This window comes from Saccopteryx leptura, chromosome 1, assembly GCF_036850995.1.
Source record: "Saccopteryx leptura isolate mSacLep1 chromosome 1, mSacLep1_pri_phased_curated, whole genome shotgun sequence".
In the NCBI taxonomy this organism is placed as follows: Eukaryota; Metazoa; Chordata; class Mammalia; order Chiroptera; family Emballonuridae; genus Saccopteryx; species Saccopteryx leptura.
The window spans coordinates 369,133,801-369,160,437 of NC_089503.1; the positions used below are offsets into that span (position 1 = coordinate 369,133,801).

General features: G+C 38.1%; 1 protein-coding gene across 7 annotated transcripts in view; it reads left to right on the forward strand.

Annotated features, from left to right (window-relative positions):
• PKHD1 (PKHD1 ciliary IPT domain containing fibrocystin/polyductin) overlaps positions 1–26,637 on the forward strand; it is a 482,558-nt gene that overhangs the window by 296,554 nt on the left and 159,367 nt on the right. For all 7 annotated transcript variants that reach the window (XR_010748128.1, XM_066359212.1, XM_066359215.1 and 4 more), the window contains one exon: positions 14,686–14,823. Coding sequence is in view for 6 of the 7 variants with exons in the window: in XM_066359212.1 (XP_066215309.1) it covers positions 14,686–14,823 (138 nt within the window). In the remaining variant the exon portion in view is untranslated. The remainder of the gene's footprint in view (positions 1–14,685; positions 14,824–26,637) is intronic.

Below are 26,637 nucleotides of genomic sequence, written 5' to 3' on the forward strand. Positions count from 1 at the left end.
AGATAGAAATGAGTAAAACAAAACAGTCCAGAAACAGACTCATGGGGTTTGAGAATTTACTTGGTGGTTAGATTAACATTTTAAAACCATGCAAAAAGAATAAATTACAGTAAATTATGTTGAAAAAGTTATCAATGCATATATTAAAAATTATTTTTGTTGTGTTATCAAGTCATATCATGCCAAATAAACTATAAAGCCCCATGTTAAATAGGAAGGAACTAGGCCCTGGCCGGTTGGCTCAGCGGTAGAGCGTCGGCCTGGCATGCGGGGGACCCGGGTTCGATTCCCAGCCAGGGAACATAGGAGAAGCGCCCATTTGCTTCTCCACCCCCCCCCCCCTCCTTCCTCTCTGTCTCTCTCTTCCCCTCCCACAGCCAAGGCTCCATTGGAGCAAAGATGGCCCGGGCGCTGGGGATGGCTCCTTGGCCTCTGTCCCAGGCGCTAGAGTGGCTCTGGTCTCGGCAGAGCGACCCCCCGGAGGGGCAGAGCATCGCCCCTGGTGGGCGTGCCGGGTGGATCCCGGTCGGGCGCATGCGGGAGTCTGTCTGACTGTCTCTCCCCGTTTCCAGCTTCAGAAAAATACAAAAAAAAAAAAAAATAGGAAGGAACTAAAGGGAAATATGGGAGATGATTTTTGTATTCTTGTTTATATACTGAGGAAGGCCTTCCTGAACAAGATAGAAAATCTAGAAGTCATAAAAAAAAAAGTGGAAATATTGATATTTGAGTACATAAAAATTAACCTCAGGCCCTGGCTGGTTAGCTCAGTGGTAGAGCATCAGCCTGGTGTATGGAAGTCCCGGGTTCAATTCCCAGCCAGGGCACACAGGATAAGCGCCCATCTGCTTCTTCATCCTTACCCCTCTCTTTATCTCTCTCTTCCCCTCCCGCAATCAAGGCTCCATTGGAGCAAAGTTGGCCCAGGTGCTGAGGATGGCTCTGTAGCCTCCGCCTCAGGCACTAGAATGGCTCTGGTTGCAATAGAGCAGCGCCCCAGGTGGGCAGAGCATCACTCCCTGGTGAGCATGCCGGGTGGATCCCGGTTGAGAGCATGCAGTAGTCTGTCTCTCTGTCTCCCTGCTTCTCACTTCAGAAAAATACAAAACAAACAAACAAACAAAAAAAACCCTCAACATCATCAAAGAAATATTAGGCAAAGATAAAACTCAAGCCATGGGGACAAAATATGTATAATATTCAGTATATGAAAATACATATTATGTACACTATATGAAGAAATCCTGTATATTTTTGAATGAAGATACAAATGACTAAAGATAAAATCTGTAGTGAAAGTAATAACCAGTGTGAAAAAAATTTTAATCTTATTACTAATCAGAAAAATATTAATTTAAAAAAGGTAAATATTCATTTTTGGCCACCAGGTTAGCACAAATTAAGATTATAAAAGTTGGCACTTACTAAGTATTTGCTGTTTGTTGTATATTCATTTTATACATTAACATATTTATTCTCATGATAACCCTATAGGATATGTACAATTATTATCCACAATTTATAGATGAGGATTTACTTGAAATTGTTACATGTTTTTAACATTAGACATTAACAGTTGTTTAGACTTCTCTGTAAACTGTACTTGATTCTCTGCATGCCACCTTTTCTGTACCCCACATCGGCCTTTCTTCTGGACTGACTTTTGGTTTGCTGACATACATCTAGGAATCTATTCATAGAGCAACTGAAGAACTTTGGTGGTTTAGTGTATTGTTTCCTAACACACAGGACTGAAATTTATTTGTTGTTGTTTTTTTGTAAGTAACTTGTTTTAATGTTTGAAAAATTTAGGGATTTTCTTTTTCTCACTAAATGCTTTTATTTTCAAAATATATTTTCCTCAACCCTGATAAATTATTTCTTTAATGATTTCCCCCCATATTTTGCCTATTTTTTTTTTCATTTTGAAACTCCTAGGTAGATAGATATTAGGTCTTAAGGGTACATTACTTTGTTTTATAAGACTTTTTAAAAATCATATTTTCTATCTTTTTGTTTCTAGAAGATTATATGAACTTGATTTTTCAGTTCAAACTTCTAGCACTAGCACTATCCATTTTACTGTTTATTTGATCTACTGGCTAAAATTTGTTTTTGATAATTTAAAAAGTACTATGTAGTAAATTATTTTCTTTTTATAAATACAGCTTCTAAAATATCTCTGGAAATATGCTTAAACTAGATTCTTCTATTTGCTTTTTAAATTTTGTGTGTTTGGATATTAGTTTCTGGTATTATTGAATTGATCATTGGTTGTATTGTCTTCTGTTTATCTTTGTGTCTATAATTCCTTGTTGCCTACCCATAAATCCCAGGTTTATGAAGTTGTCTCCAATGACTATAGAACAGCAAAGAAACAACAAATAGAACTTTCTATAGAGCAGTGTAATCTATGCAGGGCACTCGAGTTTGGTTTTGTTCAAATATTAGTTTAGCAAGCAAGAACTGAAGTCAGAACAGATTAAAACATTGTACCAAACTTCAGTCCCAATGTACAGTCAAGATGATCCCTGGATTCACAGGCACTCAGCAGTGTGGAGCATTACGTGAATACCCAAATGTAAAAATGACAGAGATGGAGATTAGTGGGAAAGCAGTGTTACATACCAAGATGTAAACTAAGGGACATAAGAAACAGGAAGTCAAAAAAGGCAAGTCAAGTAAGAGGAGACAGTTCAACTAACCCAGTTGCTAGCAGTGGAAGGGAATTATAATTCTGGCAAAGACAAGAAGAAAATTTAAGAAAAGAATCTCTCTCTCTCTCTCTCTCTCTCTCTCTCTTACACACACACATACACACACACATAAATTTTGATTTTGTCTGTAGCAAATAAGAAAAATAACCAGTGTCTATTTTTAATTTCAATTATAACTTAAATTAAAAAAAAATAGTGGGTGCAGTCACATTGTTCAAAATTCAAAAGACACAGAATATACTCACTGAAAATTCTCCCTTCACTCCTGTTTTTCAGCCACCTAGTTTCATTTCCTGGACACAGGAATGTGACTAGTTCCTTGAGTATCCTTCCTGAGATATTCTATGCTGCATATACAAAAAAGTATTTTTTTCAATTACACATATCCAGATATATTTTTTCCTTAACCCCTTCCTTTATACAAATGATAGAGCATTATAAACCATGCTGCACTTTGTTTAAGAGACAAGTTGAAAATGTTAGTTCTTTAAGTACTTAGTTTTTTAAGAATTTTATTGAGGTATAATTCACATTCCATATAATTTATCCATTTAAAGCAGGGGTCCCCAAACTTTTTACACAGGGGGCCAGTTCACTGTCCCTCAGACCATTGGAGGGCCACCACATACAGTGCTCCTCTCACTGACCACCAATGAAAGAGGTACCCCTTCCGGAAGTGTGGCAGGGGGCTGGATAAATGGCCTCAGGGGGCCACATGTGGCCCGAGGTCCATAGTTTGGGGACGCCTGATTTAAAGTGTACAATGCAGTGGATTTTATATATTTATCGAGTTATGCACTCATCACCATAATTATTTTTAGAACTTTTTCAGTACCCTGCCCCCACTTCTTAGCCATAACTCCCAAATTTCTCTATCCACTAATTTACTCTTTGTCTCTATAGATTTGCATATTCTAGAATTTCTTATGAGTGAAATCATATAATGGCTTCTTTTACTTTGTATAATATTTTCAAGGTTCATTTGTGTTGTATAATAGAATGTAACCAGTCTCTATTTGAGAGTGGACAAATGACTAAAAGATTCCATATGTAAAATACATGTTTGGATTGATATGTGGACATATAGACACTCATACATTAATAGCGATAACTACTTTTTGTGTTTGTACATGAGTCACTCATCCATAGGTATTAGTTCTTATCAATTGCTTTTAACATAATTGTATGGTAAATACAGCTTCTTAGGGAGACACTAAACCAACTGCCCAGATACACAGACTCATCTCACAGAGAGAATTTATAATCGGTCATTGGCAAGTGGAGTCTAATATGATGTTATATATAATCAGAGTCACAATCTTTTCAGGGTATTTCAATTTTTACATTTTTTACCAATCCTCGGGATCTTCTTGAAAGGAGATGAGTGCATATAGATTGCTCGTGCCCCACCTTCTTTTCTCTTGTAAGAGAGATAGTGTTGTATTCTCTCAAAGTTTGGAGTCTCCTGGTGTTCTCTGCATGCTATGCTGATCTTACTCTTCAAGTACTTCAGTTGTCTCCTTTTTCTTCCTGTCTTCAGCCTTTCTCTCCTACAGGATACCTCTTAGCAGAATATGCACATCTTTTTGTATGTCCATGTAATTTTACATATTCTCTTGAGCCCTCATTGACCTCTAGATACTGATTCTTCTCTTCTCATTCTGTGTTCACTTCCTTGGTGATTACTGAGAACATGAATTTGATAGTTGTCAACGTACAGACAGTATTTGAAGCCAGGGAGATGTTTCTTCCTTTTACAAAGTATTAGACCCATTCGTCTAACAGTCAACTTGAAATCTCTGCTGGGATGACTTATAGGTACCTCAACCTAAAACGACTCAGTGAGAGTCTCCTATCCCTACTCTCTCCCCATAATTCTGCCGTTTCCAACTGTTGACTCAGTCCTCCTCCAACTTCCTCCAGTTTGGTACATGGATGGCCCCATCTCAGTGATGTTCTTCACACTCCGATCCATCTTGTATGTTCTGTTTCTAACAATTTCTCAAATCTACTTTTCTTTATCTCTCCTCTTATCACCCTACTCAATGTGTTATCACAAATTTGGGTGAAACGCTAGAATGCCTCGTATTTGCCTCCTGATATTCTTGCCTTCATCTACTCTATGTCTCCCCACTGCAGCCAGAGTGATCTTTTAAAAATATGATCTGGTTATGTAATTTTCCTGCTTAAAACCCTTTACTGACTTAGTGTCTTAGAATAAAGTCTCCAGTGAGTTGCACAGCCTCCAGTGTCCGGCCTGATTGGCACCCTTGCCTACCTGTCCAGCCCCGCCTCTAACCACTGCCCTCCACGTTCTCTAGTCCAGGCACCCTTGCTGCTTTTCAGTCTTTGGATGTATGGAGCTCCTTCTCACCTCTCACTTTTCATCTGTGCTTCTCCTCTCTCTAGAGCACTCAACCCCCATCACATTATGCCTTTTCCTCTTTACCATTTAGCACAATTTTGCCTGTGTATATTTGTGTGATTATGTTTAAGTGTCTATTTTTCAACAAAATTTTAAGATTCATGAGAGCAAGAACTGTCTCTTTAGCTTATCAGACAGCAGAGTGACAGATATTGAATAAACACGCACAAATGTATGTTCGCTGTACTAGGCGAGTGATAGCTAATCATTTTATGTTTCTTGTATGCTAGATGTTGCAGCACTTTTGTATATAGCATTTACCTAATTCTTATTATCACCTCCATGGATATTATTTTTTTATTTTTCACTCGGGGAGCAGAAAACCAGAGAAACTAAGTGATTTTTTTAAAGTCTTATTTAGGGCTAAAACTTAAATTTGTCTGAATTTAAATCTTATGACTGTTCTTTGGACCAAACTACTTTTTGGGCAAATACATAGTAATAGATGAATTGGCCAGTGTGCTTGTCCAGCACTAATTCTTTCTTTGTCAGGTATCAGGAAATGGAGCTTGGAGAGAATGAGGACACAGTGAGAAGCAACTGGAGCTATAAAACTACTTAGACCCTGTGTGTATGAATGGAGGTTGGAGAGAATGAGGACACAGTGAGAAGCAACTGGAGCTATAAAACTACTTAGACCCTGTGTGTATAAATGGAGGTTGGAGAGAATGCAGACACAGTGAGAAGCAACTGGAGCTATAAAACTACTTAGACCCTGTGTGTATAAATGGAGGTTGGAGAGAATGCGGACACAGTGAGAAGCAACTGGAGCTATAAAACTACTTAGACCCTGTGTGTATGAGGAGTGTATGTAGGTAGGGGCATCAGTGGGATTCTGGTCATTAGGGAGTGAAGAGCACATGAGGACACTGGGTTCTCAGGAGTGAATGGGCACCAGAGGAAGGGATAAATTGATACTGTCTTCTTTAGAATATCACCTTTGCTTTGCCATGGTTGTTTTGGTGGGTGTCAGAAGCAAATACTAAGAAGGATTGAGATCTGCTTTTTCCTTTCATCAAAAACTCACCTGATAAACCTCATAAAAATATTTATTTCTCTTGTTTTATTTATATTTATTTCTTTGGCATGTATCATTATTGGACAGGAATTTGATAATTTCTAAATGAATAAACCGATAAAAGGTTAGATTTTTTTTTTTATATTTTATTTATTGATTTTTTTAGAGAAAGAGGAGTGAGAGAGACAGAGAGAGAAGGGGGAGGAGCAGGAAGCATCAACTCCCATATGTGCCTTGACCAGGCAAGCCCAAGGTTTCGAACCAGCGACCTCAGTGTTCCAGGTCTACGCTTTATCCACTGTGCCACCACAGGTCAGGCCAAGGTTAGATTTGTTGGTCAGTGATAATCCTTTTCTTTATGGAAAAGGGGATCCCCTTTATTCTCTAGGGGATTTCTAGGTGTCCTGGATTAAAAAGATGAAGATTTCAGCATCTCTTCTAGGCAGTGTAGACCTATTTTAGAGTAATGGAGCTTTTGGCAGAGGTTTTAACATCTGGATATTATTATTAAAAAATTTATAATTGGGAATAAAAGTTCTAGAAACCTTCATGGTCCATGGAACAGTATTTGTATTCAAGGGAAAAGAAACTAATTTTGGAAACCCCAAGAAAGAACTTTTGAATTGAATAAATATAATTTACTGAAATTAAACAAAAAAAAACTGTTAAAGGCTTTGGAAATTAAAAAATATATATAACCATGGAAAAGATGGAAATGTTGAGAATAGCGAAAACCTCTAAGAAGTAATTTTTGTATTTATATAGAATATAAGGATTTTATGAGTTTAGAGGCATAAAATATAAACTAGTATGCTTCAAAATTATAAATTTTAATGCAAGATTAATATTCAGAATAGAGGTTATATATTCAATATTTGTTAGTCAGATATCTTAAACTTTCTCTTAAGCAACAATTATGCATTTATGAAATACTGTAAGCAATTTTAAAAAACAAATAGAATATAAGCACCTTATTTCTAAGGAATTTAATAATGTTTTGGGGTTCTTATCTCTTAGAATAATCAATCGAAAGATTGAGAAAAATAATAACACTAAAGAAAAATAAAGAATCTCGTAGTGGGATGGCCAAATCATATGGTATTCTAGTTTTAATATGTTGAGGACCTTATGCACTGTTTTTCAAAGTGGCAGCAGCAATTTACATTCCTACCAACAGTATATCAGTGTTCCCTTTTCTCTATATCCTTTACAAACACTTGGTTTTTTGTTTCTGTTTTTTGATAAAAGCTATATTAACAGGTATGAGGTGCTGTCTTATTGCAGTTTGGTTTACATTTCCCTGATGATTGGTGATGATGAGTATATTTTTATGCACCTGTTGTCCATTTTTATGTCTTCTTTGGAGAAATTTCTATTCATCCTCTTTGTCCATTTTTAAAAGATTTTATTTATTGATTTTAGAGAAGAGAGAGAAAGAGAGAAAAAAGGAAGGGGGAGAAGCAGGAAGCATCAACTCCCATATGTGCCTTGACCAGGCAAGCCCAGGGTTTTGAACCAGTGACCTCAGTGTTCCCGGTTGACAGGCCTTTGCACATTTTTAAATTGAGTGGTTGTCAGGGGATGGGAAGAAAAGGAAATAGGAAGATAATGGTGAAAAGGTACAAAGTTTAGCTGTGCAAGATTAGTAAATCCTAGCGATCTACTGTTCACTGTAGTGCCTACAGTAAACAATCATGTATTATATAATTAAATGTTTGCTAACAGAATTATATTAAATGTTCTTAAAACAAAATAATAATGATAATCTAAATAACTTAATTAAAAGACTGGAGGAAACTTGTGGAGAGTTTCATTGGAATACACAGTGGTGATGCTTACTTGGGTGTAACTGACTGAGCTATATATCCTAAATCTGTACAGCTTTTTGTATGTTGATTGTATATCAATATTTTGCATACATTAAGGTTGGTTTTTTAAAAAGACAACATCAAGTTGGCCATTCTGAATTCTTTGAGGTTTCTGGAGAGTTCAGCAGCATAATACCATCTCAAGATTAAAAACACAACAAAGAAAGCCTAGAATGGAAGAGGAGACACAGACTTTTTCTGTCTTTATGAAAACAGCAGTACCTTCAGGGTTTTGTTTGTTTGTTTGTTTTCAGAATTTGGGATTCAGAGGATTTATCGGATACAATTGGGAATTTTATTTAAAGACCTTCCTATTAAATAGATTTAAAAATTTTGAAGAACAGATGGTATAGACTAGAGGAAGAGATAAACACTGTATGTTAAACATTTTATTGATCAATTAAAATATCATAATTTACAATGCTGTTTCTACTATGGGAATGATGTGTATCTCTATGTGATTTTAAAGTACTCAGAGAGTGTATGTGGGAAGGGCGATGAAAATTTACTCTTCAGAATTTAAATTAGACTCTTCCCATGAGGTGAGAATGAGGAGTGCTTTTTTTCCTTTCTCCTCTTCTTCCCTCCCTTCTTACACACACACACACACACACACACACACACACACACCAGCCAGGCAGATGGTTTTTCTTTAAGTTTTGAGGAAGCCGACTTTCAGTTGAATCATATGCCCCTGGGCACTTTGAAAACTGCATCTTCTGCCTATTTTTAAACCAGTTTGCAAAAAAAAAATGATAGGCAGATGAGAATAAAGAAACCACCTGTGTGGATTTAATGAAAAAGGCAGGCTATAAAGTTAGCAGCACTTTGATAAGAATTTAGTTGTAGGAAGAATGCATTCTTATCATCTAGCATTTCTTTATTCTGCTTTTTCTACTAGAGAATGGATTCTTTTTTTAATTAAGTGATTAAAAAGGTGGGGAGGTAGGTGACAGACTCCCACATGTGCCCCAACCAGGATCCACTTGGCAAGCCCCTAGCAGGCGATGCTCTGACCATGTGGGGCTGCTGCTCTATTGCTCAGCAATCCAGCTATTTTTAGCACCTGAAGCAAGGCCATGGAGCTATCCTCAGTGCCCAGGGCCAATGCACTCTAACCAGTTGAGTCATGGCAGTGGGAGAAAGAGAGTGAGAAAGAGAGAAAGAAGTGGTGAGGGGTGAAGAAGCAGATGGTCACTTCTCCTATCTGCCTTGAGTGGGAATTGAACCTAGGACTTCCACATGCTGGGCCAATCTGCCAGGGCCGAGAATGAATTCTTTCTTTTTTTTAAAATTATTTTTATTTATTCATTTTAGAGGAGAGAGAGAGAGAGATTGAGAGAGAGAGAGAGAGAGAGAGAGAGAGAGAGAGAGAAGGGGGGAGGAGCAGGAAGCTTCAACTCCCATATGTGCCTTGACCAGGCAAGCCCAGGGTTTTGAACCGACAACCTCAGCATTCCAGGTCAACGCTTTATCCACTGCGCCACCACAGGTCAGGCAAGAATGAATTCTTAATAAACAAATACCATCACCTTTGTAAATCAGTGTACTTGACACTAATTTTCAATCATGTGTACCTTTTATACTAGTGAATAGTGTACATATAAAAACTTCCATTCTTTTCTAGGAGTACTTGTTTTGGATATGTCAGCCTTTTTCATAAATTGTGATAGACTATTTAGATAAATGTTAGATTCACCGAAAGTTAAACAAGACTATAAAGAAAAAATAAACACCACGTACTATTCTTATAAATATATATTTAAACTAGTCACTTTAGAGCTAAAAGTATTCTTTTTAAAAAGGAAGATTACATCATTATTTATTACAATGGAATTAAAACTTACTTTCCCATTGGTTCACGTATTAATGAAAAAGTATTAGGGCCAAGAATGAATGTAGACACAAACCCGTTTATTATGAAAGGTACATAATGGAAAATAACAAGCCCACAATTAGCCCTTGTATGTCCTTGTATGTCCTGCTCTGCCCTTGCATGCCATCACTGTCCCTCAGAAGTCTGAGCTGTGCCCAAAGTTGGTGCAGGCTATGTTCCTGACAATAGCAGGGTTGTAGTGGAAACTGTCTTCACCACCTAAGTTATGGAGCCTGATACAGTGACTACCATACAGCAGTGGGTCTGCCTGCTCTAAATTATGCCTGTTCATATGACCCTATCATTATTCCCTAGATCTGTGCCCTTCGCCCTTGATCTCATTTCTACAGGATTTAGACAAGTGTCAGACCCTTGGAATGCTGAACAATAGTGACCTTGATTCCCTGACTTTGCTGGGTGGAAACACTGAGTTTAAATCCAGTGTTGACATTATATGGAATGCTTTGTAACTCTGGGAGTCAGACTATTCCTGATACAAAGGCAGTCCAAGCTCTCTGTCAGAGATACTTGCCTTTAGATTTGGCTCAGGCTTTCTGGTCTTAAGGATAGATAGAGCATTTATAAAATACTTAAGCCTCTGTTGCTGTTTTTGTTGGTGTGTTTGATACATGGGGACACTTAGGTGACTCCTCTTGACTGTTAACTTTCAAAGTATTATTTCTAAAGTTTTATCTTTCTAATTGTCAAAATACAACCCTTTCCTTAAACAAAGCCAAACTGTTCTTGGCAAATGATACTAGAATAAAGATGATGGGACGTTTAGTGTTTGATGGATGAACAAGTAGAAAGAGGGTGTAATTCAGAACCAAGAGGCACCACTCCATAGCTGGTCCTAAGGTCCTTTGGGGTGGTAAAAGCAGTTTTTAATTACATCTGGTACTCATTAACTCTTTTTGGAATCTCCTTCCAGATCTGTTCCCCTATCAGCCTCCCATTGAGCAACAGAAATTCCAGATGGTTCCCTCCATATGCTAGTGCTCATTCTCTTAAGTAGGATAGATTGGTCACTGACAAAGTAGGATGGAGTAGTCTTGGCCAAGTCAAGACAAGGTGAAGAGCAGTGGGACACAGTTAAATTAGAGGTGGTTTATCATTCATATTTTTAAGTGGGTTGCAAAAGTAAGTTTCTGAGTAATTTTCGGAAATGTCTTGCATAATTTCATGGAAAGAATGCTACTTCTAGAGAATGTGGCACACTGATTCTAACTTTCTTCACCTGGAACAGAGAGAAATCCTCTAAAACCTGTCATTATAGCTGAGGGTTGGTTAATTTGAACCTGCAGCTGTTCTCTGGAGAGTACACGAGGATACATGGTTTTGCTCTTGCAAAGATAGCTACAATCTCTGTTATAGTGATAAAAAAAGAGAATTCCTTTATAAAAATCTTTTTAGGGCATATGTTTATTTTGTTTTGGCAGAATTTTGCTAGAAGAGGCTCATTGATAGACGTCATTTTGAAATAGGAACAAAGATAGGGTCAACCTCCACATAATGAAAAAGTATATTATCATTTCAAGTGTATTGATTTGTATGTATTTGTTTGTCTTCATCTGATGATGGGAATCATGATTTACTCATCTTTGAATATCTACCACCTATCAAGATATGGCACATGACAGAGAAAGAATGGGAGGAAAAGGAAAAGGTAGAGAGAGAGATTCAGGACACTTCCAGAGGGAAGGTGACCCAGAGAAATAAGAGCAATGTTTCTAGTCTTGTCTTCCTTCTCTTCCTTTTCTCTGCCAGGTATTTGATCTTATTGTGTGGTGGGTGTGTGCACACATGCATGCCTTCTTTGGTGTTATTTTTGAGCACTTACTATATGGTAGATGTAAGTGCTGAGCAAGTCAAAGTGAGAATGGCAGCTATGGTCTCTGTTCCCATAGAGCTTCTATGGTCAGGCTGTGAGTTGTGAGAAATTTGTTGGTATATTTGGAGTTGGTAGGGTAATTAAAGAAAAAGTTCTTCTAAGGGGGTGTGCAGTAAAAACCAAAAGAAATTTCACGTTCATGTAATTATAATAATTTAATTGAAAAGCATATTCAAAAGAGGGCTAATGTTATGCTTTTGTGTGTCTATGAGTACTATGTGGATAAGAGAAAGCAGTTAATGAAGCAACTTAATTGTTTTGTACAATCCTGCTCAATAGCCGAACATTGTGAAAATAGGCCATAGGTTGGCAGACATAAAGTTCATTTGTATAGAACTCAAAGGTTCTTGCTTGAAATAATTTCTGTCTTTCTTTTAAACTCATAGTAAAGTCATGATCCCATAAAATGTGTGTTAAACCTTGAACATTCTCTAGATATTTCACTGTTGTTGTTGTTGTTGTTTGCATGTAAAGTGCTAGAAATGAAATGAAAAGGTCTCTTCACTTAAGGAAATGAGAGTGAGAGAGAAAGACATAATTGCACTGAGACCAGCCCAGTGAGAGTTGCCTCCTTCCCTACAATAATATGTATGCAATTACAAGAATGGGTTTTAGTGCTCTATCACAAGACTGTCCAGGGTTCTCACTGGAGAGTGAGAGAAAGAGAGATTTCCACAAGGGTGGGGGGTGGATCCAGTGGTGGGACTGGGAATGGCTTGCTGTGAGATTCAAACTTAGGTTGCTTTTGATAGATGAGTGGGTGGTGCTGATGCTGTTGGATCGTGATCACATCTGGGGAACCACTGTTCTGTCCAAATGAAAGGCAAGGGAAAAGAGAGAGCTTACAGAGGGGAATTTATGGACCAGACCTGGAGATGTCAGACTCCCATTCTGCCTACATTTTATTGACTACAACCCAGTCAGAGAGCTTTCTTTGACTACAAAGAAAGCTGGCAAAGGCGGTCTGACTCAGAACCTAGGAGGAGAAGGAGAATGATTGGTTTACAACCTTACTGTCCCTTCCACAGAACAGTGTGGCTCTCTTAGATCTGGAGAACTAGGCAGGAACAAGAAAAGATAATCCATAAGAAGCTAATCTGGGGGGCAGACCCTTAAGAAAAGCAGGGTGCATTGTTTTCTGAACTAAAACATGAGATGATGTTACCGAAATTCCTTTAAAAAGTTTACATGTGTCACTGATTATGGGACTTGAAATTTAAGCAGAAATGTTTATTTAATATATTTAATTTGTGTTGAATTACTGCTAAGCCTCAGAAAATAACACCATACTTCGGCATTCATAAAATATTTACTGTTTTATTTATTTATTACTCCATTGTTACTTTTAGTTAAAATATGTGATTCTTTCTTTTGAAGTTGTGAGAAACTTTTTGTGAAAGAAAAAAATAAAGACTGATGGTTTCAAGTTGTCCAATGAGCCCTATAAGCATACCAAGCTAATGGACAACAGTACAAATAATAAGAATACTCAGAATCCATTCAGCACAAACCAGACAGTTTGCTATACATAGTGGGGATTGGGGCATTGAGAATGGCTAACTAGTACTGAATAAGCAGTTCAGATCTATTAACTCATTTAACCCTCACAGAATCCCTATGAATAAAGCAGATAGTTTTATTATTATCCCCATTTCACTGATTAGATAACTGAGGCCAAGAGAAGTAAAATTGTTGGTCCACACAGCCAGTAAGGAGCTGAGCTGGGCGTTAACATCCAAGTAATCTGACTTCAGAGGCTAAGATCATATCTGTACTTCTCTTTACCTCTCTGAAAGTAGTGACAAAGTTAAGGGACAGGCCAAGGCAGATTAAGGTCAGTTGAGGCCCTAGGTACAGAAGAAAATAATGAGCCCCTTAAAAAGAGAGAGAGAGACAGGGAAAATAAAAATACATGTTAAATATATATATATATATATATATATATATATATATATATATATATATATATATTTTTTTTTTTTTTTATTTATTTTTTTTTTTTTTTGTATTTTTGTATTTTTTGTATTTTTCTGAAGTTGGAAACGGGGAGGCAGTCAGACAGACTCCCACATATGCCCAACCGGGATCCACCAGGCATGCCCACCAGGGGGCGATGCTCTGCCCATCTGGGGCGTCATTCTGTTGCTACCAGAGCCACTCTAGCACCTGGGGCAGAGGCCAAGGAGCCATCCCCAGTGCCCGGGCCATCTTTGCTCCAATGGAGCCTCACTGCAGGAGGGGAAGAGAGAGACAGAGAGGAAGGAGAGGGGGAGGGGTGAAGAAGCAGATGGATGCTTCTCCAGTGTGCCCCAGCCGGGATTCGAACCTGAGACTCCTACACACCAGGCCGACGCTCTACCACTGAACCAACCAGCCAGGGCCTTAACTATATTTTTAAACAAATAAAATTTTATGTACTGTTAATGTTAAAATTGCACGTATGAAACCAAACTTGGTATCATTAGAAAAAGTGTAAAGTTGGGGTTTGCAGGGCCCTTCAGAAGTCGGGGCTCAGGGTGTGTGCCCGGTGCACCGCCATTAAATCTACCTCTGGGAAGAGGGACAAAGTATAGGGACCTCATCTGTACTTTCGCACTAAAGTAGGCTGGGGGTAGCTGTTTGGGACAGAAGCAATGCCTCTTGGCCATAACACTTGGTTTGTTAAGCAAGGGTGGAATTTATTAACCACGCCTCTTTTCCTCCCCTGCCTCTTTTTTGAGGCCTACTCTTTGGCACACTATTTTTGCCTTCAGATGCTGCACCTGTCCTGACACAGGTAGCAATGCAACAGCTCCTGGGTGTCCTGGAGAACTGCAGAGCGAGTCGCTGGAGGGGAAAAGGCAACTCTTGTTTTGGGTACATGTCTGAGCGGTTTCTTGTCCTTCTGCAGACAGGACTGTCCTTGTGGATACAGATCTTCCACTCCTCAAAGGCCTCTATGTGATGGGGACTTTGGAATTTCCCGTGGACAGAAGCAATGTTCTGAGTGTGGCCTGCATGCTCATTGCTGGTGGGGAGCTGAGAGTCGGTGAGTAAGGGGCACAAAGGCTGGGAGCCTGGGAGTGTAATGGGAATCAAGCTCTGTGAGAAAGGCCTTGGGAAGTGCTGCTATCATCCAGCAGGTTGCTTAAGGGCGTTTGGGGAGGGCTAAGGCAAAGATTGAGTTTACTATTAGGGCTTTTTCTTGGCAAACTTTCAACACAGACAGAGGCGACTTTTGTTGGTCATTCTCTCATGTCCACCCACTGACACCAAGCCTTGTCCTAGTCTCAGAGTCCTCATGCTGCTGTTCATTCTGGGGGCTCTTTTCTCTTCTTCTGGCCACAGATCAGTCTCCCCTTTGGTTCTCTGTACAAGAATTCACCTGTAGCTCATGCTTTCAGAAGATTCATAGGATGGATTTCTTATCCTTTGCTCAACTAACTCACAGTAAAATTTTATTGCATTCCTATTGCAGAGCCATGGGGCAGTGGGCCTGAAACGTGCTTAGGTGCTAATGCTTTACTGCTGCAAGTGATGGCGGTGGCGTGGGGATAGAGGGAAAAGAGAGTGAAGGGGAAAGGAGGGAAAACAAACACAGGTGGCCACAGCTTCTCCAGGAGACATGGCTGTTTGCTTGGCTATGTTTGCTCTGCCTTGAGGGAAGCCTCATAGAACCATGCTTGTTGGGACAATAGAGAAGAATGGTGGGAAGAAGGCAAATAATTCATCTGGTCTACCCCCGAAGCAATGAGCCCTTCTGTCTTTGTAAGGTTTTGTGGCTCACCCGGCAGCTAGTTGAGAACCCAGAGACTCAGTGCTGGGAGACTCCTCGCCCAGGAAGGGAGGCATGTGGCTGAGACTGAGGGACAGGCAGGATGGAGTGGGTCTGGGGTTCTGTCCTAACCAGGACTGGTACATTGGCTTTCTTAAAAATATATTAAACCCCCCCACAAAACATGAGTTGATAGGTAGACTGTATACCCAGAACTGGTGTAGGCAGTAGGGTGCAATAATGAAAAGACATAAGCTCTCCCCACTAAAGAACTACTTTTGAACTTAGCAAGGCATCTACTTTGCTCTCCAAAAGGAGATTAAAAGAGAATTCCCAGAAACAATACCTTATCCCAGAGAAATAAATCTCTGATGGTGAGGAAGTATTTAGATACCTTTTCTGGTAACACCCAAACTTCTTGTGGGAGACCATTCTAGACCAAAACTACCTATCCAGAGCTTAATCACTATAAGAAGATTCCTGAAAAATTGTGGGCAGGCCTCTCCCTGAATAATTCCAGTGACAATAAAACCTTTGGAGACAATCTGTTCCCACTTTTAAAAGTCTCATTAGAATTATTTTCCTCCTATTATGCTAAATTTTGTCTTCCTCTACTTTCTGTTGGTTCAGGTTCTTATTGGATTCATACAGGATGAATGTCAAATTCCCTTCCCGTTGATAGTCTTTCATTCCCAATTTTCTTGAATCTTTTTCAGGTTATACAGTTTCTATTATTTTAACCATGATTAAATAATAGTTACCTTAATTATTATTATTTAGTTATAGTGTTTTAAATTGTTTTTCTATTTTCAATCTATTGTACAAAACAGGAAAATACAGAAAAGCAATAGAAAATTATATAGAACAACTAATTACCTTCCCAAATGTAAATATAATCACAGTAAACATTTTATAGTCTTAAATTTCTTTTCCTACACATACATGAATACATGTGCGCACACACTTTAACATGTAGGGTATATAGCAGGGGTCCCCAAACTTTTTAGACAGGGGGCCAGTTCACTGTCCCTCAGACCATTGGAGGGCCAGCCTATAAAAAAAACTATGAATGGCCCTGGCCGGTTGGCTCAGCGGTAGAGCGTCGGCCTGGCATGCGGGGGACCCAGGTTTGATTCCCGGCCAGGGCACATAGGAGAGGCGCCCATTTGCTTCTCCACCGCCCCCCTCCTTCCTCTCTGTCTCTCTCTTCCCCTCCCGCAGCGAGGCTCCATTGGAGCAAAGATGGCCCGGGCACTGGGGATGGCTCCTTGGCCTCTGCCCCAGGCGCTAGAGTGGCTCTGGTTGCGGCAGAGCGACGCCCCAGAGGGGCAGAGCATCGCCCCCTGGTGGGCAGAGCGTTGCCCCTGGTGGGCGTGCCGGGTGGAAACCTGTCGGGCGCATGCGGGAGTCTGTCTGACTGTCTCTCCCCGTTTCCAGCTTCAGAAAAATACAAAAAACAAACAAACAAACAAAAAACTATGAACAAATCCCTATGCACACTGCACATATCTTATTTTAAAGTAAAAAAAACAAAAAGAGAACAAATACAATATTTAAAATAAAGAACAAGTAAATTTAAATCAACAAACTGACCAGTATTTCAATCGGAACTATGCTCCTCTCACTGACCACCAATGAAAGAGGTGCCCCTTCCGGAAGTGCAGCAGGGGGCTGGATAAATGGCCTCAGGGAGCCGCATGTGGCTTGCGGGCCGTAGTTTGGGGACCCCTGGTATATAGTTTGATAATATTTTGGATTCTGTGTTAACAATATGAAAATTTTCCCAACTTATTCTATTTCAAAGACATATTTTTTATTAAGTATATTGGGATAACATTGGTTAATAAAATTATATAAATTATAATTTATATAACATTATATAAAGGGGTCCAACTTTATAATACAACTTTATAATGCGGCTGTATACTCTATTGTGTGCTCAGCACCTGAAGTCAAATCTCCTTCTGTCACCTTGTACTTGACCCCTTTATCCTCTTCATCCTTCCCTCACTTCCCTTCCCTTTTGGTAACCACCAACTCTCGTTTATAACTACGAGTGTCGGTTTTTGTTTATTTTATTAGTTTGTTTATTGCTTTTTGTTTTATCTCCCACCTGTGAGTGAAATCATATGGTTCTTGTCCTTTTCCATCATATTTCATTTAGCCTAATATTCTCGAGATTTGTCCATGTTGTTGCAAATGGCAATACTTGATCTTTTCCTTATAGCTGAGTAGTATTTCAATGTATGTAGGTACCATATCTTCTTTATCTACTCATCCAGTTAAGGACACTTGAGTTGTCTTTATGTCTTGACTATTGTGAATAATACTGCAATGAACACAGGGGTACATATATCTTTACAAATAAGTGTTTTCAGATTTTTCAGGTAGATACCCAGAAGAGGGGTTGCTGGGTCATATGGTCACTCTATTAGTTTCCTGAGGGATCCTAATTTTATTTTGCATAATGACTGCATCAATTTACATTCCCATAGCAGGTATGAGGATTACCCCCAAGATACAATTTTAGTAGCTTAAATATTCCATATCTATATGAATAGATACATATACACACATGTATAATAATTTAGTTAACCATTCTTCTACTATTGAACATCAAGATTATTTCAGATTTTTTTTGGTCCTTGTAACTTAGTCTGTAATGAACATCTTAGTACTTAAATCATTATTCATATCTCTGATTATTTTCTTAGGATAGACTTCTATAAGTGGAATTAATGGGGCTAAGGGTAAATTTATGTTTTAAGGTCCTTAATGTATGATGTCAAATTGCTTTCAGAACAATTTTATACATTTGTATTTCCTCCATATCTCAGTTATGAGATGGTCACTAGACACACTTGTTTTGTTTAATTTCTCTGAAAGTTTGAAGCCTAGGAGAAAGGCCATTCTCCCTGAATAAGAATGTAAGAATAAAACCTGACGTATTCTGAACAGAATGAAACAATATAGCAGATAAAAACATGGACTATAAGTCAAACAGGTTGGGATCACAACCAGCTTGGTCATCTATATGCTGTTTGAGCTAAAGCAAATCAACCTCCGGACACCTCAATTCATACATCTGTCAAGTATACAGCAGCAATAGACCCGGCCTCAAAGGGATGTTGAATCCACTAAACATAACAAGCTCCTACTAAGTGCTTGGTAAATAATAGGAGTTTAATAAATTATTAGTCTATCTGTCAGAGTGCTTGCAGGAAATAGACATCATATTACATTGAATAATTTGAATAGATTTAGATAAAAAACTATTTACAAAAATCTAAATGGCCTGGAGTATGCCCCAGGGCTAGTAACAGCAGAGCATCCTTACCACCCTTTGTCCTAAAGGAGTGGGAAAAGGGAAGTCATTACCGAAATCCCAGATCAAAGGAGAAGAGTGGAGATGGTTGCCAGACACCAGCACAATCTTTTATATGAGTGGGATTCACTCATTACAGCTAGTGCTCAACTTATGACCATGATTGGTTCCAATAGACCGGTCGTAACACGATTTGGTCGTAAGTTGAGTAGGCTATATGTACAGTACTGTGAAATGATGTTATAAAAATCTTTAAGTCATATTTTTATCATAGTTTTTTTTCATTATTGTTATATATCATAATTTTCTTTGTTCGTTTTATGCCATTTGTATAATCTCTACACCATTTTGTTTCTTATTTTTACATTTGTCAGGTTTAAGTAAAACACTGCATTACCAGTACAACTGGTTTATTATTTGCAAAGACAATTTCCCTTGGTAGACATCTTGGGAGGGGTTTGATGAAAAATATCCAAGACACAAAACACAAATTGCTGTACCGAGTCTGGGATAACAGTTGAAATGGTGCACGCGGAGATGGTAGTGCTGCCGGAAGCTGGTCCGCACTGTCCTACACCCAGCTGGGCCACGCTTGTGCTGCCAGATGCGAAGCAGTCTTGGCTAGTGATTGTGGTCATAAAGTCGGATGGTTGTAAGTTGCATAGGTCGTAAGTTGATCAGTATTTGTACTGAGAAGGACCCATGGGAATAACTCCCTGATCTCTCTCTTTCCTTTCTTGTTTCCTGCTTATGCTACTATTTTGGCCAAACCTAACTGGAACTCCAGATAAAGGAGAACTTACTGATGCAGTGCTTACAGGTGAGCAGCATCCTGAGGCACTGAGCAGAGTAAAGAAGGGCAGGGTTTGATAATGGATGCTCTCTAGCACTTTACTACTGATACAACCAAAGACTTAACTAACATCTTTGTCTAGACATGCCATACAGTTGGTCCTTCCAACTGCAGTGTCAACTCTAAGTTTTTATGTGTGCCACTTAAAATACAAGTCTCTACATTTTACACTGTATAGGAATTATTTGGTTTTCCCTTGGGTTGTAGGGGACCCAAATACAAGATTTCTTTCTACATCATTCTTTATTTTATTATTTTATCCATCTTTCCACAATGGAGAAATCCTTTTGGATTCTGATCTTGTCCTCCCAGATTAATACCATTTGGTCATTTGTTTAATATTCTATAAACTACCTAGTTAACTGATAGAAATATTAAAAAAATACATATAAAACTGAGCCTTGTTCCTGTTACTAGAGAACTTATTTCAAGTTGGCATCTTCTATTGCTGATTAGTCTTTTGCATTTTTGAAGTTACTTATTGCTATAATAAAAAATTGTCGCCTGAAAAGCTACACCTTTGACGGAAGGTGCCACGTTCCAATGCTCAGTTTGGATTTCTACATTTCAAATCTTATTTTAAAATTTGTTCATTTCCAAATATATTTTTTTATCTATTACTAGACAATGATATTTTTTTTTCTCCCTGCTTTGTTGTGCCTAAAGTTTGATTGTTGGAACCCATCTGCTCAATCCTATGTGTATGATGCCTGAAGGAAGACTTTCAACCCATCTGTCCAATTCTACCGCACCCCAAAGAAATCCCAACATAAAATAGATAATAACACTAGTTAGTAAATAAACTTAATGGATGTGGACATTGGCACAGAACACTGCCAGTGTATGTCTGCTATCTGATGCATTTTGATCCAAGTCTCAACACTGTGGAATTATATTTCCTGGTGGTCCTGCTTTTAAGGCAGCTGGTGCTGGCAAAAGGTATCAATTGACTTTTTAGTAGAGTATAATAATAATGCTAACATTAGAAGGGAGGTTTAAGATCAAAGCTTTGCTTAGAGGGCTAGAGCTGCATCACAAACATCAAACTCAGTATCATTCTTTGTTCAGTAGTTATCTCATTAGTCTGATAAAACACTTAAGATAAGCTTAAAGCATTTCACTTGTGTATCCATTCTTTACTTCATCATCTTTTTGCTCATGGCCTACTATGATCCAGGTACTATGGGAGAAATTGAATGTACAGAAACAGAAGTCATGAACCTAACTCTCAAGAGATGTCTCAATAAAGCAATGGAGACAAAATAAGTAAAAACATAAAAGGAAGCATCATTTCTTCCAACGTGAAGGGGCCTTAAAGATAAAAAAGAAATAGATCTGAAAAGGCATGTATCTATGGATGAGCATTATTCCTTCAGAAAATTGTGGGGAATGGGTAAGTCTGGATTATAAGATTTATAGAATAGTGGTAGCTTGTGAAGCTTCTTGGTCTTATATATTATGTAAAGGAGTTTGGATTTTATGATGAAGGAAGTAGGTAGTGCTAAGCAGGGCAGTTACATGATTAGATTTGGCCTTAAAAAGATCACCCAATGCGTGTGCAGGCTGTATTGGAAGGGGCATAGTGGAAAGTAGAAGGCTACTGAGGTAATTCAGGAAAAAGATTAGGAAGGACTGGACTAAAGCACTGGAGTTAAAGAGGAGGAATGAATTAGGGAAACATTAGGAAAATAAAATCATGGAATCTAGTAGCGATTTTGATTTTGATATGAGGGAGAAAGAATTGTTTGGAATATATCCTGGGTTTCAAGTTGTGAGATATGAGTTGTTGTTGGCGCCAAGTTAGACTCTCCTTTCCAGCACTTCTTAGTTGAGTGACTCTGGATAAATTACATGAACTAACTCTACTTAGTAATTTTAAAAAAGAACAATAGTACTTTATAGAGTTTTATGAAAATTAAATGAATTAATATATACTAAAGTACTTGAATACTGTCTGGCACATAGTATACCCTTAGTGCCTTGTTGAATACATAGACTCATACACATCATGTTTAGATTTCAGTGGGATATGTAAATGGTAGCATATAGAGGACAAAACAATTTTTGAAAAAACACAGGAGAGTCCTGGCTGGTTGGCTCAGTGGTAGAGCATCAGCCCAGCATGTAGATGTCCCAGGTTTGATTCTCAATCACACAGGAGAAACAACAATCTACTTTTCCACCCATCCCCCTCTTGCCCCTCTCCCCCCTCCCCCCTCACAGCCATGGCTCGATTGGAGTGAGTTGGCCCCTGGTGCTGAGGACTCAGCCTCAGGTGCTAAGAATAGCCTGGTTGCTGAGCAACAAAGCAATGCCCCAGATGAACAGAACATCACCCAGTAGGGGACTTGCAGGTGAATCCCCATCGGGATCATGGAGGAATCTGTCTCTGCCTCCCCTCCTTCTCCTTAATAATAAATAAATAAATAAATAGCAAGCACAAGAGACAACTGTGCTAAATATACTATTTAGTAGTCATCAGCCAAAATGTGAAATCCAAGCTGTGAGACTGAGAAGAAACAATGACCAAAGCTGAAATTTTGGGGAGCATCAGCCTTTTGAGAGTAGTAGAGGAAGTAGAGCTCAGAAAGGCAGAAGGAGAAGAAGCTACTATGCAGGTAAAAGAAATGGTGAGAAAGTAATATATAGAAACAAAGGTAGGCATTTACAAAGAAAGGAGTGGTTAGTAGTGTGAGATGCAGTTTAGAGAGCAAAGAAGGTAAAAAACAATGGCCATCCTATTCTAGCTTTTTGTTTTATTTTTATAATGGCTGACACAAACGTTATAATTTTGACACAAAATGTTACTTTGAATGTGGCAGAAAAAATTAAACACATTACTTGAAGGACTCTAACTGCTAATAAGTTTGATACCATTTATCTATTCCTTAACTTTATCTTTTTTAGCTGTAATATAGTCTTAAGTACAACTAAGCATATTAAACATCATGTTTGGAAATGAACAGTGTCCATATTAAAAGTGATATTATCAAACCTTTATATGATTTCACAAGTAGCAAACTTTCTTTTGGATGATAAAATGGAGCAAATAAGTAGATATTAAGGAGAAAAATAATTCCTGTGATATGGTGAATTTCCCAAATTATTTCTTTCTTCTTTTCTAAGTGAGAGGAGGGAAGATAGAAAGGCATATTTCCACATGCGACCCAACTGGGATCCATCCGGTAACCTCCATCTGGGGCCATACTTGCAACAGAGCCATTTTTAGTGCCTGAGGCAGAGGCTCCATGGAGCCACCCTCATTGCCCAGGGCCAGTGCGCTTGAACTAATCAAGCCATGACTGTGGGAGGGGAAGAGAGAGCGGGAAAGAAGAAGGAGGAGGAGAAGTTGAGAAGCAGATGATCACTTCTCATATGTGCCCTAACCATGAATTGAACCTGGGGCTTCCACACACTGGGCCAGTGCTCTACCACTAAGCCAATTGGCCAGGGCTGAATTTTTCAAATATTATTTAGATAGTTGTGCCTGTCTTTGCCTCTTTCTTTCCTCTTTCTCTCACTTTCTCTTTCACTGAATACTAACTCAGTGCTCAGCATTCTTCCAGAACTTGAATAATCAGAAACAAGAAAAGACAGTTGAGATTCCTGCTTGCATTCTTTTATTGGGGGAAACAGAGAATGAAATAGTAAAATCAATCTAGAAGGTATTTTTTTAAAGTGAGAGGAGTGGAGACAGTGAGACAGACTCCTGCATACACCTAGATTGGGATCCATCCAGCAACTGCCATCTGGGGCCAATGCTTGAGTCAACTGAGCTATCCTCAGTGCCTGGAGCCAGTGCTCGGGCCAATTGGGCCACTGGCTGTGGGAGAGAAAGAGAGAGTGAAGGGGGAGAGTGAGGGGAAGAGATGCAAATGGTCACTTCTCACGTGTGCCCTGACTGGAGATCAAACCTGGGATGTCTACACCTCAGGCGGATGCTCTGTTCACTAAACCAACTGGCCAGGACCAATCTAGAAGATTTTAGATGGTAATCCATACTCTGAAGGAAAGAAAAAAAGAATGTGAGCTGAAGAGATCCAGAATGAATGTTGGCACTATACATTAAGTAGTTAGTGATAACCTTTCTCAAGAGTCATTGCTACCTTAGACCATAGAGACAAAAGAGAGCTAGTCTTGCAAACATTTGGACAGAAGTGTTTCAAACAGAAGGAAGAAGAAGTGCAAAAGTCTGGAGGCAGTGGCAGGGATGTGCTATACATAGCTGAGAAGCAGAAAGGCAGCCACAGTAGTTGGAGAATAGTGAACAGTGGACATGAATTTCATGACATAGTTTTGAGTTTAAGCTATGCAACACTGCTCTCTAAAGCGTTGAAGAACACAAATGAGTACAATTAGTGCTGAAAATTGCTACTTTTCAATAACCTCATGAGTATGACTTTAACAAGGCAGAAATTAGTTTAGGACCTTAATAAATATGGAATTTCTAGAGACCTGGATTATAATTCTAGTTTAGCAACTCATCATATAATTTCTGGAAATTCCCCCATAGTAGATTTATAACTGTGGTATCATAGACTTTAGAGATTATGTTTCTCATTTGTTTAATTGTATGGATAAGGAAACTGAGATAAAAAAAGATTATTGATTTGTTCCAAAGTTCCATAGCTGGTAAAAACTAAGACCAGAATTAGAGGCTATAATAGGTACCTTCAATATGCGTCCTTTAATCCTTTACCAGAGGACTAGCTTTACTATAAAACTTTTCTGTCTCCATTCAATAGGTTTTAGTGTATCTTTACTTCTGGTCCATTCTATTCATTCATATCATCATTATTGCATTCATTCTATTGTTACATTCTCATAAATATTCTCTCTATATTAGATGCTAGGCTTCTTTAGAATATTTTATAACCCTAGAACCTAGTTAGTGAATAGTAGGCTTCTGATAACGTGCTATGTGACTGATTAGTGTATACAGTCATATATAAATCTCTCTTTCATCTCAATTTCTTTTATCTTATAATACAATCACTCTCCCTATATTTAAATGTCAACATCTGTGAGGTTGGAATTATAGTGTTAACATAAAAATGACTACAGTATTTTTGCCCCTGCATAAAAGGAACAAAACAAGGGGAAAAACATATTGGAAAAGTTGGTGATTTGTACAAACCAAAGTATTTTCAATTTTTAATCTATCTAAAAGAGAAAAACTGATAAAAATTCTTGACTTGAGACCTGTACAATAGACTGGCTTGTTATTATTATTTTTAATGTGTGTGTTTCTTTGTTCATGAATAGCTGTCTGACTTCATCTTTCATACATAGCTGAGAAGCAGAAAGGCAGCCACAGTAGCTGGAGAATAATGAACAGTGGACATGAATTTCAGGACATGGGTTTGATTTTAAGCTATGTAGTACTGCTCTCATTCATATCATCATTATTGCATTCATCAATGTCTCTTTTCAGATAAGACATCATTTCTGTGCTTTAATATGTGTTCCTTCTTATCTTCGATATCAATAACATTAACATGTTGCCTATCCAAATGTTCAATTTAGAGAGTGTTTTAATCTCATACTTTTAAAATTGCAAATAGAAAATTCTCTTGTGATAGTTTGTAGGAGGATTTCAGAGAAAGATAACCATTAATAATTAATTTGTCTTTAGAAGTTAATAGAACCCTCCTTGATCTCTAAGTAAGCAATGACATGCCCCACAAATCAATGTCCCTGAGGACTCAGCAGCTTGCTCTTCCTTTGCCCTGTTACAACCAGGTCACATGATGTGCTGCCTACTCGTTTAGTAATTAGGCTTCGAACTGGTTTTTTATCCTAAAACTTGTCACATATAGTTTTGCCGAGCCAGTGATGGGTATTTGTCAGTTTATCTCGCATTTGTAGCTAGGAGCCTAAGGTCATCATTAGCACATGACTTTGATTGTCAGGAAATGAAGTACTAGGTGGATGGAAGTTTCTTTCATTGCTTCCATGATTGGGACTTTCTCAATCCTAAAGAAGAGAAAAAATCCATACACAGTTTATTGCCTTTCGAACTGACAGTTCTGTAAAACTCATTGGATGATTAAGTAATAAGGAGTCAAACCAGAGAAAAGTGTAGATTAAAACATAACCTCCAGCCCAACGCCACAATACCCAGTAGTCAGACTGATTGAGTAGCCAGAGAGAATCTTGTATCTGGAAGTGGCGTTTGTTTAAAAATAATACATTAAATTAAAAAATATATATATATATCTTTCAAGTTTAACAACAATTAGAACAATAACCACACATTTAATGTGCAAACCCAAGTATACATAGATAAGTGGTTTATAAATAGCTAATATGGATCATCAGTTAAGAAATCAGTTTTTGTTTACACTAACAGTTATTCAATCAAACTACTAGTTAGCTGATAAAATAAAAGGCTGACATCAAAAGGATGTGACTTAAATATCATATTTAACAGTAAGTGGAAAAGTCTAAAAGCTTTGTTTTTATAGGTTTGGTAAACACTAAATTCTATTTCTGTGAGTCTCTAAGAAAGACTGGCATCCAACAGTGAAATAATATATATTTCAAAAATAAGATTAAGCATAGAAATATCTGTTTGTTACAAGATTATCTCTGACAAACATCCATATCTCTCTCTATATAAAGAAAAAAACACTAAAACAAGAAATCATTCTGTCTTGTTAGACTATCAGTCTCTACCAAACACATGTGCATAAATTATTACTTTAATATTTCAATATTTTTTAAATGAGTGTTTCCTAAACTATATTTTGACTCTTAAATGTCTTTTGCAGTAACATATTTCTTAGAAATTTATTATTTTTAAATTACTAAATGGTTAACTATATAATAAATAAAATAATTGTTAAATTTAGTTATTTTTGCATGAAAAAAACTAAATAATTTTAAGCAAACAGGTGAATAAGTGAGT